At 36.2% G+C, this 15,981-nt stretch overlaps 1 protein-coding gene across 1 annotated transcript; it reads right to left on the bottom strand.

Annotated features, from left to right (window-relative positions):
* Positions 1 to 1,686: 1,686 nt before the first annotated feature.
* si:dkey-245n4.2 (uncharacterized) lies at positions 1,687 to 11,540 on the bottom strand. The gene is made up of 6 exons (XM_053610242.1): positions 11,201 to 11,540; positions 10,847 to 11,007; positions 7,054 to 7,515; positions 6,597 to 6,701; positions 2,571 to 2,661; positions 1,687 to 2,352 (listed from the first exon to the last, which is right to left on the bottom strand). Exons 2-6 carry the CDS (start codon positions 10,902 to 10,904, stop codon positions 2,145 to 2,147), a joined length of 924 nt encoding a protein of 307 aa, XP_053466217.1. The 5' UTR covers positions 10,905 to 11,007; positions 11,201 to 11,540; the 3' UTR covers positions 1,687 to 2,144.
* Positions 11,541 to 15,981: the final 4,441 nt, after the last annotated feature.

The following is a 15,981-nucleotide window of genomic DNA, read 5'->3' on the forward strand; positions in this document are numbered from 1 at the left end:
CTCTAGAGGATCAAAACTGTCTGTTAGCTGTCTATCCTATAAGTTTCATGGCAATTATATATTAAAGCCACTTGAAAAATGTATCACGTTTTCTGACAAGCCCAGCTGCTTCCAACCACAGTTCAATATAATAATGATTAAGCAACTGTGCTGTGATGAAGGAACTAGATAAACAGACAGAGTTACATGAAATTAGATAGAATTAGATAAATACCTTTACTATAAATACATGCCTATAAATAAAACCAGGCAAGGTGAGGTGATGGTCTGTTCTCACTGAAAATAAGCATCTTTTCAGAAGCACTGGATTATGTCCAGACACAGAGTGAGGAGGTGGAGTGCATAAATAATCAGGTAAAATCTTATCCTGCACTCTGAAAACATTCATTATTTTGTTTTCAAGGAAAGTAGTTAAGGTTAAAACATAGCAGCACTTATGCCCTTTTTTCCTATAACACTAAAACTCAATACTAGTACTAGTTTTGATCAAATGATTCAACTGCTTAATGTCTTTCTAAGAATTTTACAGAGCAAGTAAAAATACATATTGATGAAAATCCAAATTAAAATTAGCTATAACTTTTCAAATTGGCCTCCAAAGACAAGGCTGTAATCATGTATTTCGATGGAAAGGTCTGTATGTATGTATGAAGATTGGTATAAGAGAGGAGGAAAAAGGCATAAAAAGGCTACAATAACATATTATGGATTGAATGTATTTTTATAAGATAAAAAAAGGATGCTTGAACAGCAGTCAAGCAAGAACATGTCTAATATAGTGAGATTGTTGGAGATAATACACGCTAATAAAAATATAGCTGACATGGAGGCCTATCATTAATATTTATTACATTCTAAAATATGGGTGCACGGTGGCTTAGTGGTTCGCATGTTCACCTCACACCTCCAGGGTTGGGGGTTCAAATTCCTGCCACAGCCCTGTGTGTGTGGAGCTTGCACGTTCTCCCCGTGCTGCAGGGGCTTCCTCTGGGTACTCCAGTTTCCTCCCCATGCATAGACATGCATGGTATGCTGATTGTGTCCAAAATGTCCGTAGTGTATGAATGGATGTGTGAATGTGTATGTGATTGTGCCCTGCGATGGACTGGGACCCTACCCAGGGTGTACCCCACCTTGTGCCCCATGCTCCCTGGGATATGCTCCAGGTTCCCCGCAACCCTGAAGGATAAGCGGTATAGAAAATGCATGGATGGATGGATACATTCTAAAATATATGAGATATTGGTTATTGCTTTGATTTGCTGGTAAATAAATTATAGGCTTCTTACACTAACAAAAGGGCTACATGCTAATGCCTGAACAGAGTGGCTACACCACCCAGGTTTAACTTATAATTGAGACAAAAGAGTTTGCTTCTAATATGGCAGGTTGGGACTAGTGCAGGTATGAGCACCTGCAGGAATGTAACTCATTGCATTAAACCTAACTTGTCACTGTTGATTAGTAAATTATGCTTCAGGTTGTGCTCAGACTTGTGTACATGGACACACATTCTTGTGTACTTGAGTACATGGACACATTCATGTACACAAGTACACAAGCACCCTCATGGACACACTGCACATGACATACGTTGTTGTTGTTTTTTTAAGTAACTGTTAACAATCTGTTTCCATTTTCTGGCATAGTCAAAGCATGTAGCATCACAAAATCTTACACTTTGTTCCTAGACATGAAGTCTTTCATGGAAACACTGTCTCGTGACAGTTTTGTTGATTTCCCTGAAATACTGCCTAATTATACTGTAGCTCAACCTGTTCTCTTGTGATCTGCAAATCCGCACACTTTTTCTCACACACACAAACACACACAGGTCACACGGGCACATATGCACCTCCACCCAAACATCAACTGATACTGATTCTACCATCTTGGGAAGGAGGATGAGGGGCAATGCTTTTTCTAAGTGACGAGGCCAGTCGTTATGATTGTTTACAATTTCTGCATGAAATATGCATGAAAGAATAAATAGTGCAGTGGCTACATAAAAAAGAGAAAAACACTACATGCTTAAGTGCAGCACAATGCATTAGTGTGAAAAGCGGCAGATGAGGTTTCATATAACAGAAGTAGGAGTACTGTATGGCAGCATTTGTGTTGCAGTAAGGCACCAATCCGGCTCTTTAGGAGGTTTGGTAGGTGTCGAATAGTGGCGTAACAGTGCCATCCTTCCATTCAACCAGGATCTCCCCACGCTGAATGGACGGAGACCGGGGAGGTTTCATAGGATGTTTGGTCAGAGGAGATCTTTCGCTGGAAACTGGGGAGCCAGGTAGACTGGTTTCGCCAATGGATGTGTATGACTTAAGAACCACAACAGTCTTCTTTTGCCTGGCAAACAAGTCAATGAAATTAAAAGGAAGGGCTTGAATAACAGGAATACCCTGTACCGTTTTAAACCTGACATTCCTGTCATTGTAAATAAGGTATTGCATAACGGCTACTCATGCTCAACAACAAACTCGTGCTGCTGAAAAAAACTCAAAATAATTGTCAACACATCAGTCACACATTACGTGAAATAAGAATGACGAAGGAAGTAACCTCACCTATTTTGATAGATGTTCAGGAAAAGGATGACCGTCCCAATAATGAGGGCAAGAGAGCTCAGTACCAGCATGGTCACCTTCCATTCCATTCCTTTTAAAGACACATACACATAGTTGTTTATCTATAATTTGGCATTTGTACAGTGCTGTGAAAAAGTATTTCCTGATTTCTCCTGTTTTTGTGTACATCTCATACATTTACCCTTTTACATTTATTAATTTAGCAGACGCTTTTATCCAAATCGACTTACAAATGAGGAAACAGAAGCAACGCAATATATCAAGCGGAGAACAATACGGAGCAAAAAACAAAGCAGAGAACAAAGCAGAGAAAAAAAGTACCTACCATGCAAAGTGTACAAAGAGAAGCAAAATGTACAGACAAGAGGGATAAGAGCCAATGTAAGTGCAGAATGTTTTTTTTTTTTTTAAATATATAAGGGGGGAAGGGCAAGTTAGGGGTTAGTTAAGTGCACACGGAAGAGGTGGGCCTTTAGCCGTTTTTTGAAGATAGTGTCAGATTGTGCGGTCCGGACTGAAGTTGGAAGTTCATTCCACCACTGAGGGACAGTCAGTCCGAAGGTTCCGGAAAGGGACCTTGAGCCACACTGAGTAGGCACTACCAGGCGTCGGTCGTTAACTGATCATAAGGGTGCGTGAGGGAACATAAACCTCAAGGAGAGTGTTGAGGTAGGGGGGTGCTGATCTTGTACGTGAACATCAAGGCCTTTAATTTGATGTGGGCAGCTACAGGAAGCCAGTGGAGAGAGATGAAGAGGGTGTGACAAACTAAATAGTTTTAGATCATCAAACGAAATACAACATAAAACAACAGCAACCTGAGTAAACAAACAATACAGTTTTTATTTTTTAATTGATGCAAAAAAAATAAGTTATCCAACACCTATCACCCTTGTGAAAACTAATTGCCCCCTTAAACTTAAAATCTGGTTGTGCCACAAGCAGCAATAAGTGCAACCAAATGCTTCCGATAACTGGAGATCAGTCCTTCACTTCTAGGACTATTATTTACTCCAATGCTTTGGATCATTGTCTTGCTGCATAATCCAGTTGCACCAGTGGTTCTTTTGAGTCCTAGAGCCTTTGAAATAGCTTTGTAACCCTTCCCAGACTGATGTACTTCAATCACCATCTTCCTCATCATTTCTGGAATTTCTTTCAACTTTGGCACAGTGTGTTACTGGGTAAGACCTTTTAACCAACTTCATACTGTTGAAAAAGTTCTATTTAAATGTTGATTTGATTGAACAGGGTTTGCAGTAATCAGGCCTGCTTGTGTCTAGTCCCGCTGAACTCCATTATGAATGCAGTTTCATAGATTTGGGGAATTAGTAACTACTGGAACACATACATTTTCACACGGGCCCAGTTGGTATTGGATAACTTTTTTTGCTTCAATAAATAACATTATCATTTAAAAAGTGTATTTTGTGTTTACTCAGGCTGCCTTTGTTTTATCTTAGATTTTGTTCTAATTTCTGAAACAACTGAGTACACAAAAACCGAAGAAATCAGAAAACAGAAAACTCAAATACTTTTTCACAGCATTCTAGGCGACATGTTTTTGTGGAGGGGTAAACTGGGATTTATGAGGTGTGTGTGGGGTGGGCTCACTTGGTTCATGGATGCCAATGGGAGTGTTTTTATGTATATGTTATTATAAGGATCATTAAAATGTGATTAAAACAAGATTCAAGATATCTCTTAATCTAAAACCTAACTATAATTAGGTCACAAAGACATAGCTGTAGGGGGATCCTGAAATATTTTATGGCAGGTAGAAATGCTTATTCGTGGGTGGTTAACATAACATACACATACATTACATCCATCAGATAACATTGTTCTGCACAGTAATTCTGCTCACAGTAATGATATTCATAAACGGTCAAACAAAAAACTTGTTCACATTTAATCGCTACAAGCCACTATGGTGAGAACCCATTGGGGAAGTGGTGGCTCAGTTTTGATGTGTAGCTCAGATGGTCGTGAGTTGAAATCACAGCATCACCAAAGCTGCCAAACTTTTTAAGCTCAATTTTAAGTCACTTTGGATAAAAACATCAACCAAATGAGAAATGCAATGAAACAGGTTTAACCCACTGCAAATATTTTTCCTGGTAGATCTGGTTTTATAAGGCTAGATGTAATTTCCGTCATATAAATAGCATGTTGGGGTGTTTTGGGTTTTTTAAAAATAATTTTCAGTGGAACAGTCATACAGGTATTTCCAACATTCACTGGAAAGTTTATTAATAAGATAATAATGGTGGATGGTAATCCATGGTTCTACTGCTGTCTGGCATCTACCCAAAATACACAAGTGTGTCACACTTATCATACTATCAACTGTGATTTTATTTAGCACATTTCCTCAGTCCCCCTTAAGTAATTCCTGACTAGTCCAGGTCCTATATGTTTTAAAGGTCCATTGTTTGTGAGTTCAATATCAAAATGATATCAAATGTTCAAATGTATATCCACAGCATTTAACCACTGACTTCACTAAAGTATTTTATTTACATTTTAAAAATGAAAGCAGTCGAAAAAGTGTTTAAAGCTGTGTGCAACTGTATTACATTTCTTATTATTATTATTATTATTAATAATAATAATAATGTTATTATTATTATTATTATTATTATTATTATTATTATTATTCATGTAACAAAATAACCCACATTATCCAGATAATGAATTAGTTGACTGAATCCTCCTGAGCAGCTTCTTTTATGTTCTTAGCTTTTGTCCTCTGCTGCCCCCATGTGAGCATCAATAGGAATGTTGTCACAAATCATTTTTGTTCTCCCCCGTTTCTAATTTCAGGCACAGGCAGCCACAAAACACAGGAACATATAGAGGAGTTTACTGAAGCTTTGTGCATACAGCCATAATGACAAGATAAATTGTGATAAATATGGGTTCCCAAACAAAAATCCCCCCCCACACACACACACCTGCCTCCTGCCAAACTCCTCTGAAAGCCCAGCACCACCACCCCACCCGCCGTGCTGCAATACAGACGCAGAAACACTGGAAAACATTACAACAATGTCAGTGTAGTGTCTAAATTCTACCTCTGACAGTTCCTCAAGTTCTCAATTGAGGACCTTGCAGTTATTCCTGCTCACAGGAATGGTCATGACATTTTGTAATGAATTGAAGTGGTCCTATTTCCCAAAATATGAACAAGCTAGTAGTCTGATTTAAACCACCACAACCCTGACTAGGAAGTTACTAAGGATGCTGTAAATGCATGTCCAGCAATCTTCTCACTCACGTCCACATGAAAGTAAAAAACTACCACTTGCACAACATTTGTGTTGCATCTTGTGAGACCCCTGTCCCAATACATACCTCTAGTCTCAACCAGATGCCCTGTGAATCTTCATAGCAAGCTTTCAGAAAAAATAAAAATACCTGCATCTCTGGTAGCTGAGAGTGTGAGATACAGCCTGAAAGTGTGACAGTTAGCATCCCTGATACTAGCTGTGGTAAAAAATATCTGCAAGCTAGCAAGCCTGACTGGACTGCAACTCTAGTCTTCAAATAATGATATTAGCTAAGCAGTTTAGACCGTTTACAAGTTTTTCTTTGAGAAAACAATGAACGCTTTTGAATATCGTATCCTTTTTCTTGTTCCTTCTTTTTAATAGTCTTTTGACTCCTAAACTTCACTTTGTTTTTCATGCTAGCATTAAAGGCCTATCTGTTAACAGCCCTCAATGTGATTAGCGATGTTCAAAGTCAGTTACTTCTTACTGCTCTTTCAACTTCAACTCAGAACTTCATTTTTTTTTTTTTCTGATGGTTTCATCTCTACAGTGACACTGACAATGTTATTTGTGTTTGTATTATAAAATCCTACATCATAAATAGTAAAATATGACACAGGTAATCTGATTTTGCCAAACTTCACTGCTAAAACTCGAAAGCCATAAAACATTACTGAATTACAGAGGTAAAAGTATGTTTGTCTGTAAATGTTTTGTACAGTATACTCACCATTCTCTATGCTGAGAGGGTTCCCAAATGCACCAGATTCCCCATCATCAGTGCTGCTGTTTGACTGAGTGGGTTTCGGTGCATCAAGGTCCACATTTACTTGAGCTAAACGAGATGACACAAGACAGCATTGCAGATAACACCAGTACAATGACTAAAATGACTGTTAAAAACAATCAAGATCACAAATATATTTTAGGCTATTAAATCAGGAATAATTGATGAGGCATCATTAAAATGGGCGTTAAAATAATTACAGCAAAACCACCAATTTATCAACCAATGTATTGAATAGAAAGCAAAATCATAACCTACTGATGATCTCTAATATGTTAAAAATTGAGCTTTTTGTTTAATAAAATGGATGAAATACTATGCTTCAGCTAGGTGTAATGATGGCAAAGTCTAAAACTTCCACGTAAATGAGGACAATGGCACACTGACAAGACATGCTTACGCTGCCACAGGTGAATTTTAGCAATAATTTTTGGTTCTATCTTCTCAGGCTCATTCGGTGGCTCCTCACATGGCATTCGCTTATTCAGTGTTTTCCACTTGGCATTCTTCCCTCGCTCGGTGGAAAGAAAGATATCGGACGAGTCATAGCGCACACTCAAATGGAAGCCCTTGCCGTACAATGTGAGGTGGCCCTTTTTTGAGCAACTCCAAGCCTGAGTCTCATCATCTTCAGCTCTGCATGCTAAGGGGCCCACAGTTCCCTGATCTTGGATTTTGAGAGCTGTCAAGCATTTTCCTGTGTGTGGGTTCATCAAGAAGCGTGTCTCAGGGTTCCACTGCCATTCCTGAAAGAGTGAGCCTGGTTTACACTCCTCCAAAGTCACCTTTTCATTGGCTTCTCCATCCTGCACCTGCACACACTTTCCCAACAGCTCGTTCCTCAGGTTCAGAGCTGCTAAGTCTAAAGGGGGAAGACAGAATAAGGCTTGGAAGGAAGCAGCTTTAAAAGAAAAACTGAAATTTTACCACTTGGCTACTTGATGCAAAATATGGCATATAGGAAAAAATATATAAGAAAACTAAACATGTTGTACATAATCCCTTATATTCCATCATTAATTCATTAAAAAATGGATAATTCATTGTATAATTGCATGAATGAGCAGGTATAGATGTATTTCTCTTTAACTGGCCAGTAAGTGTATTTTTTTGTCATACTGATCACATTTATTCATTCATAGCACAACTTCTTTACTGTAACAGTAAAAAAGAAATCTTGTATATCTTTTAGATTATCTTTGGTGAGAGCATGCATGTCCTCAGTCTCCCATCTCTCAGCTTCACTGACCTACTTAATTTCTTCAACATTTTTACATATGACAAGCCCCAGAGCACGTTTCTAAAGGGCCATTCCACCGAACGGGTGCCATTTGCTTGTTCTATTTCTTCCAAATTCAACTTCATTTTTTATCTTTTTTTCAACACTGAAGCTAATAACACATATTTAACTATTCAAAATGTGTACTGGTCAATCTCAAGTAACTTTATTTCATTTCAAGGTTTCTAAGTGGAAGATGGTTGCATTTTTATCAGTCCTGTTACCAAAACTAATATCATTTAAAAAGCATATTTAAAAGAATGTAAACTAATTCCTTTGTTTTCCCCTCAAGAAAGGATTTATTTTAAAGAAGTGATTGGTTACATGTTCAAATTATTGATATTTGTGACTAAAAAAACACTGTATATGCACACAAGTTGTATTTTATTTTTATGCAAAACCATTTTTTTCCTTTCAATGGAGATCCAAACTTTTTTTTTTTTTTAGAAAAAAAAAACAAATTTAGTAACAGGAATAAGCATTGGGTAACATGGAATGTGTATGTACACGTAGATGCGTGGGAGTGTGCATGTGTGTGAGTGTGCATACGTGTATTTTTGTGTGTGCGTGAGTGTGCATGGCTGTGTGTGCATGTGTGCGGGTGTGTGCATGTATGTGTGAGATTTCTGTATTGAAAGAATGTGCTATGTGCTTATAGTTCTTCACAGCAAAGGAGGTGGAAAAAAGAGAAAGAAGGAGAGAGGGGAAGGGAGAGATAGAGATGGAGGGAGAGAGTGATGGAGGGAGTGACAGAGAGAGGGGAGATAGAGAGGGCAGTGGGTGAGTTTCGCTCCTTCCCCTGCAGCATGCCATGAGTGGGTGTTCCTGGCTCCTGCATAGTACGGGTTCTCTCCATCATCTTCTACAAAAGGTACGAAAGACAAAGGCGACAACAAGTTGACGATATTATGCAAGTACTCAGATCTCTGCATTGGCTACCAGTACCTAAGATCAGTTTGAAAATATTTTTGCTTGTCTACAAAACACTAAATGATCCAGCTGCAAACTACAGTACATATAATAGTGTTGTAGTTAGAATTACATTAAATTTATAAAAAAAACAAACTTGCCAGACCTTTTCTAAGAAGCCGTCTCTTTATACAAGTAACAGGACTGAAAGTAACACGACTGAGTTTTTAGCATAGAATTAGCAAATACATCAAATAATGCCACATGGTTTACATGCTAATAGCATGAGCACACTGAGCACATTCTAGTGATTTACCAAAAATTAGGATTTTAAAAATAAACAAATATCATCTAAGAAATAATTTAGGTAACAAGACTGTACGCTGAGATTAACCTTCTCCGTCACAGTTACAATATCGTCAAATATAAATAAAAGAAAATGAGAGAACTTACTGTTGGTCTTCCCATGACCTTCAGAAGATCCAGATGATACAACTTCCTGTTGAACATGTGACTTGTGAAATGTTCCATATTTTTCAGAGGGGGAATTGTGTTAGGGTAACAGGACTGAGGGGGACATGACTAAAATGTATATTTTAACCAAAATATTATGGATTTCTTATGAAAAAAAAAATATTTAACACTTAGATGAGATATGGAGTTACACAATGCAAAAAAAGAAGAAGGATTTTATTCATTATATTTAGATAGTGTGGACAGGTAACAAATGCTATTTTTAAAGTGCTTCTAGGTAGTTTTTATTAATGTTTTAAATTATATATTTTAAATTTACAATTAGATTAATGTGTAGGACACTTTTTCAATTCATTTTCATGAATATTTATACATATAATGTTCTGGGGATGGAAATGGCACATATTCGGTGGAATGACTCATTTATAGCATTTATAGCATTTATATCATATGTAGCTGATGCGCACCCATTTTAACTAGAATGTCAGTCCATAAGGTCTCTGTCAGATATGTGTAGCCAGTTCTGGTATGTGTTTTTTGGATGATGGTACAAAAACCCATGCAGACGTGGGAAGAACATGCAGACAGTAACCGAAGCTCAGGATCAAATTCACTATAAATGATATATGAAACTATTTGCCACATTCTTACAATAAGTTGTTGTATTATCTACTGTGGAAATTTAAAAAAAAAAACAATTATCAATATTCGGTTAGCTTTTTGACTTACAGGTTTTTAGCAAAAGCAATAAAGTCATTGTCAGTGATTCTAAATGAAACAGCAGAATGTCCAATTAATTACAAGGACCAAGTATCAGCAGTGCTTTGCTTGAGAATTGACATGAGAGGACAAATGGCACATTTTGTTTGAATAGTGCTATGCTAAAATACAGTCTCTGTTTGTATACTGGATTAAACTGCCCCAGGCAGGTCAGATTTTTCAGATTAAGTTACAATGGTGATGTATGCTGGAGGTGGCATTGTGATTATGGTTCTAGCCAAGTAATCAGAAAGCTGTGTTAAAATCCTAGCACAACTGGTTTGCCACTGTTGGGCCCATGAGAAGGTCCTTAACCCTCACTGCTCTATAGCTACTACAATGTATAGTGGCTCAGTCTACCAGATTCAGATATGCAAAGGAAGGAATATCACTGTACTGTACACACATGCTGTACAGCTGTACAATATTTGCTCCCAGTGGTGCTCTTGAGCCTGTTCATGCAATCAGAACCTTCATGGAATCTTCCTAAATCTACCCACCTTGACCTCCAGAGTTGGTGATCAGTTCAATGCAGAATAAAATAACTGATTACAGCACAGGTTCCCAGTCCTGGTCATGGAGTACCATGTCCTGCACATTTTAGTGTTTTCCCTGCACTAACACAACCACTTCAACCCCAAAAGCGCTGTGAAATTATGTTCAGGACAGGGGGTTCTCCAGGACCAGGGTTGGGATCCTGAGGATTACAACATGCATTCAACAAGTTCAACTCATCTCTTATACAGTTAGTTGTTGTTGTTGTTGTTTATACCTTGAAGGAAAATTGTGGTGAGCGTGAAGGCGCAGATCCTGATCCAGTGTCCGTCCATAACAGCGCTGATAACAAGTCCAAATCCAAAGCACAGAACTTTCCGATGTGTTGCTGTGGTTCAACAACACGTTCAGTGTCTCATTTGCGCGCAGAGGAATTCACTAAAAAAAAAAAGAAGAAGAAAAAAAAAAAAAGAAAAAGACGCTCTGGTTTAAAAGGACTAAGCAACATTTTCTAGAGGAGGAGAAAGAGGAGAGAGGAGAAAGATAAGCGATTTATGGCTGGTGACAGCAAAAGCGCAGGACTCTGTAGAGAATACTAATTAACAAGACATAATAGGAGGCGATAAACTACCTTTCAGTGTGTGGGAAAAGAGCGCATTCAATCAAAAAAAAAAACCTGTTCACCAAAACAGACCTTTTAAGTAAAAGAAGCATGAGTCATTCAAACAGGCAAAAACGCCTGTGGACTCCCTGTTCAGATATCTCAACTGAGCAAAGCGTAATCCATGCATGTTGCTGTGGTAATTAAAAAAGTCTTCAACTGTAAAGTGAAAAAAAAATAAAATATAACGGAGTGTTTCTGGCGCAGTATTTGGAATAGAGACAACAGCGCCCCTACAGTCCATAACAACAACTACAACTCCTACAAGAACTACTTTACAGTATCAGCTACAACAACAGCGTTGAGTAACCGCATCACATTCGGAAAGTTTTTTTTTTTTTTTTGCATTATATTTTCCGTTTGCCAGATTTAGTGTTTCATGTACATATATATATATATATATATATATATATATATGTATATGTATATATATGTATATGTATATATATGTATATGTATGTATATGTATATACACACACACACACACACACACACACATATATATATATATATATATATATATATATATATATATACATATATATATATATATATATACATATATATATATATATATATATATATATATATATATATATAATTTATTTTTTTTCTTTTACCCACTGATTTCCCTGATTTCTAGAGGATATATGCATGTATAAATAATATGAATGTAACGATTTGATTCGATTAAAATGTAAAACTAAATAAATAAAAAACTGACATTTACCACATCTTAAAAATGAATAATTTATAAATTCTCCCCACAAATTAATTGAATAAACCAGGAACGTCGCTAGGCCTATTTGGTGGGGTTTAGTGTCCCACAAAATATTAATTGCTCCCCTAAGCAAATCAGTATATCACCAAATATATTTTCTTTTTGATTTCTTTTTTTTTCCATCAACGGTTTGACTACATCGCATATTCAACCTGTACACTTTAATCGAGCCGTTCTGTTGGTCAGCGAATCAACATACGACACGGTTTACTGTTTAAACATTTTATATTGGTTTTATTAATTATGCTGACCTTATCACGGTTACAGTTATCACTGCTCACTCACACACTTGCTGTAGACTCACACACAGGTATGGGGTTAGAATTGTTTCATAATTCCAAATGCATTTGTGAATTTGTTTAATTTTTGTAAATCTCACTACATTTATTTGTGGATCTATTTATTATTTATTTAGAATTACGAAACCCCATAAATGTGCAGTAGTGTTGTTTTGATTGCCGACTCTCTCACTCACTGACTCACTCTAAATAAAATCCAAAAAGTATTTTGACATAGTACAACCATTTTTGCCTTTTGTTGGTGTTGGATGTATGGGGACAAAGTGGACTTTAATTTCTTTATTTTGATATAATTGAAATAAATATGTCATATTAGATCAGTCTCTAACACAAATTATTGACCAAAAATAACCTAATTTCTATAGATTTTACTCTAAAATATACATGACTAGGAAGATGTTTTGGTGGCTTTAAAAAATTTTGGGGTGTGCATGCCCAGACTCCCCTAAAAGAGTCTTAGCCATCCCTGGAATAAACAAAGCCTGTGGAAAATGATCGATTGAAACATAATGCACTTCGAGGTGTTATTTTAACTATAAATATTGCTCCAAAGATTCATAGAATTCATAGAATGCTAATATTGCACATTTCCACAATGTACCTCATCACATTTTTGCATTGCAAAGCATCATGCCATACAGATGCTCTGGACCTTCAGATGCAAAAACAGTCCCAAAGCCTTGAAGACCCATCACTGTATTTTACTGTGAGTTTGGAGACTTTTCCTTGTATCTAGCCAAACAAAATGATACCAAAATGTTTCTGCTTTATCTAACCTAAATGCAAGATTTCAATTGTATTTCCAGAGACACTTTGTGAAGTTGCTGTATTTCATATATTTAAATATATATGAAATGAGATATATAATAAGAATGATTTTTATTAGAGGAAAGGCAAGTAGCTTCTCTAAAATAAATGTGTGTAATATTTGTACCTTATTTTTTAAGGCTGCCAATAATTCTGCAATTGTGCAAAAAGTGCAAAATTTAAGTGATTTATCATGTATGATTAGCTCGGTGAATGTTTTTATTGAAAGGCTACTCTGAGTGAGTCAACACTATTGTTATTTAGTAACAGCAGATTGTGTCTAATCTGAAAAGTAAATCACAAGTCAGATTAATGAGGTGCTATGCATCTAAATAATAATAATAATAATAATAATAATAATAATAATAATAATAAAGTCTTTTTCGTGATAGTGGACAAATCAGACTTGACAACACATTTATTTATAGTAATCTGGTTAATGTGTTTGTCACTGCTGTAATCCACTGGTGGAGAGTTTGAAGGCTGTACTTTTGTTGCTGCAATGTTAAATTAAAGGAGAAAAGCTGTGGCCTTCCATTGTTCTGGTGCCAATAAGTCAGAGCACTTTAGTGAAGAAAAATAAATCCAGTTTACATTCAGACTGTTACTTAGTTTAAAAAAGTAATGTAGTGAGCAATTGATCAGATTGCCACGTAATGATATTCATACACCAATGCCAATATTAATAAATGTAAAAGTGCGAACCATTTGAGTGAGTGTACAAAGCTGTTGTCCTTTCACAGTTTTAAGCTCTTTGTGATACTGAAAAGAATGAATGCCTTACTGTTAACCTCCTACGTGGTTCTAGCAGTAAGGCATTTGATGGGGGATGTTTGGCAAAATATGTATGCGGAGGCTTAATAGAATTCAGATGTGTTTTGTGTTTAATGGTTAAACATATTTAATTATATTATGTTATAGATATAATGTGATTGGATTTAATGTATTCCAGATGTATACTTTTCAATGTAACACCCTTAAGGGTTCAAAGGTTCTGTGTATCACAAAATCAAATGTAATTATAGGGCTGCACAATTAATCGAATATCGATTGCGATTACGATTTTGACTGCCCACGATTACATAAAAATGATCGACTGCGATATTGACTTTTAAAGTTCGTCCTCCGCTTATAGAAAACTCCGCTGCAGATCAAATCAAGCGCTTCCTACACTTACAGCCAATCAGCATAGAGCGGCGCAGGGATGATGTCATTTTGTAATGCCAAAACCCGTAAACTGGATTAGCATTTTAGAGCTCGAGCTGCTAGCTTCGCTTTGGAAATTATTATACTAACATGTTGCTAAATGACACTACAGAGGTTGTCAGGGTCATTAAACGTCATCACGGCAAACAGGAAAAAACTTTGCAGATAAACTCAGGGCTCTACTGTGCGACCATTTCACTCGCATTTACAACTGAAAAGTACTTTGTGCGACTGTGAATAAATATTTATTCGCACCGGTGCGAGTGACCTGTTCGGAGTTGTATAATACAATCAGAACAAAAACTACAGGAGGTCCAAATGCATTGACACCGCGCAACAGTTACTTTCACACCGCTTTTCATCTCCTCAGTCAAACGAACAAGTGTGGAAATACTGCAGAGAAGCCATTATGATGACAAGTAACTCTGTACATCATCTGCTTCAACTTCCTATCTCACAAACTGTGACCTGCTCGTGTAGACAAAGCGGCGTCAGGCCGAGTAAATTAATAATAATGATAACGCTACAAGGTGGGTTTAATTCAAACCTCTATATTAAAAAATTCCTCAACAATCATAATCAAAGCAGCAACTGTACAGTCTGTAAACATACAGACTGTATGTAAACACTGCCGCTCTCCTTCTACACCAATTGACTTAATTTGGAACTCAGGGTTTCCAGATATCACTGGAAAAGTCAACTCCAGTTTCCATGTTCTGATTTAATCCCCCAACATTGTACTGGGGAACCGATCTAAAAGGAACAACTGGAAAAAAAATAATAAAACTACTAAAATGTAAAGACAGAAAATGTGCTTAGTTATAAATAAATCATTTATATATAAAAAATAGATATTATAATAACTTCATAAAATATAAATAAAATGAGAAATGAAAATGTTTAATTACTATAGGTTGCATTTAATATCAATTTGACATTACACTTAGTTCGCTATTTTATTAGAAGGCTATTAACCTTTTTCCTAATATGGATCATTTTTGTCTTAATCTGCTTTTAATTAGGACTCTTTATTGTTTAAGTTATTTAAAAATAAATATTTGATGCTTGTTTATTTATCAATTAACCAACAGTATTTCTCATTGCTATTATTTTAATTAAATTAACAGTGACCATGAGCTTACATTTAACTGTTTATGACAGACCTCCTGATTAAAGCTTAAACAAAAAAAGATTTATATCTGGATCGGTTTCGGTCGTAAAAATCCTGATCGGTGCATCCCTATATGAGATTATTCAGATATACACAATATACACAGAGCGGTTCGAGAACTGACTCCAGCCCAGAACCATGACAGTGGAAAATGTCTAATAGTGTAGCTTTAAATATATTTAAGAGGAGCAGACTTCAAACACTGAACATTGATGTTTATTGTATTTGTTTACAATGTGGAACAGGTTAACGGTTGTTTTTTGCGTACAACCTATAAAATTAACTGAAAATATAAAATTTAGTTTATCAGAAGGTAAATTAATTTGTTATGGCTCACACTATGTTCCAAAATTCTGACATAATTGACCAGCTCAAGTTTTCTCATGCTTACTTTTGTGTTTTATTGTGGCACATTAACATTACCATCTCAAAAAATAATAATAATAATAATAATATAATAATAATAATAATAAAACTAAACTTCTAC

This window comes from Ictalurus furcatus, chromosome 22 (assembly GCF_023375685.1).
Source record: "Ictalurus furcatus strain D&B chromosome 22, Billie_1.0, whole genome shotgun sequence".
Lineage (NCBI taxonomy): Eukaryota > Metazoa > Chordata > Actinopteri > Siluriformes > Ictaluridae > Ictalurus > Ictalurus furcatus.

Bases quoted from the DNA above. Each gene is read 5' to 3' on its own strand.
- si:dkey-245n4.2 (XM_053610242.1), bottom strand. From the start codon at position 10,904: ATGGACGGACACTGGATCAGGATCTGCGCCTTCACGCTCACCACAATT. The intron at 2,662-6,596 runs GTGAGTATACTG...TGTCTTTAAAAG, and splicing joins CCCTCTCAGCATAGAGAATG to GAATGGAATGGAAGGTGACC. The intron at 2,353-2,570 runs GTGAGGTTACTT...CTTGTTTGCCAG, and splicing joins CTGAACATCTATCAAAATAG to GCAAAAGAAGACTGTTGTGG.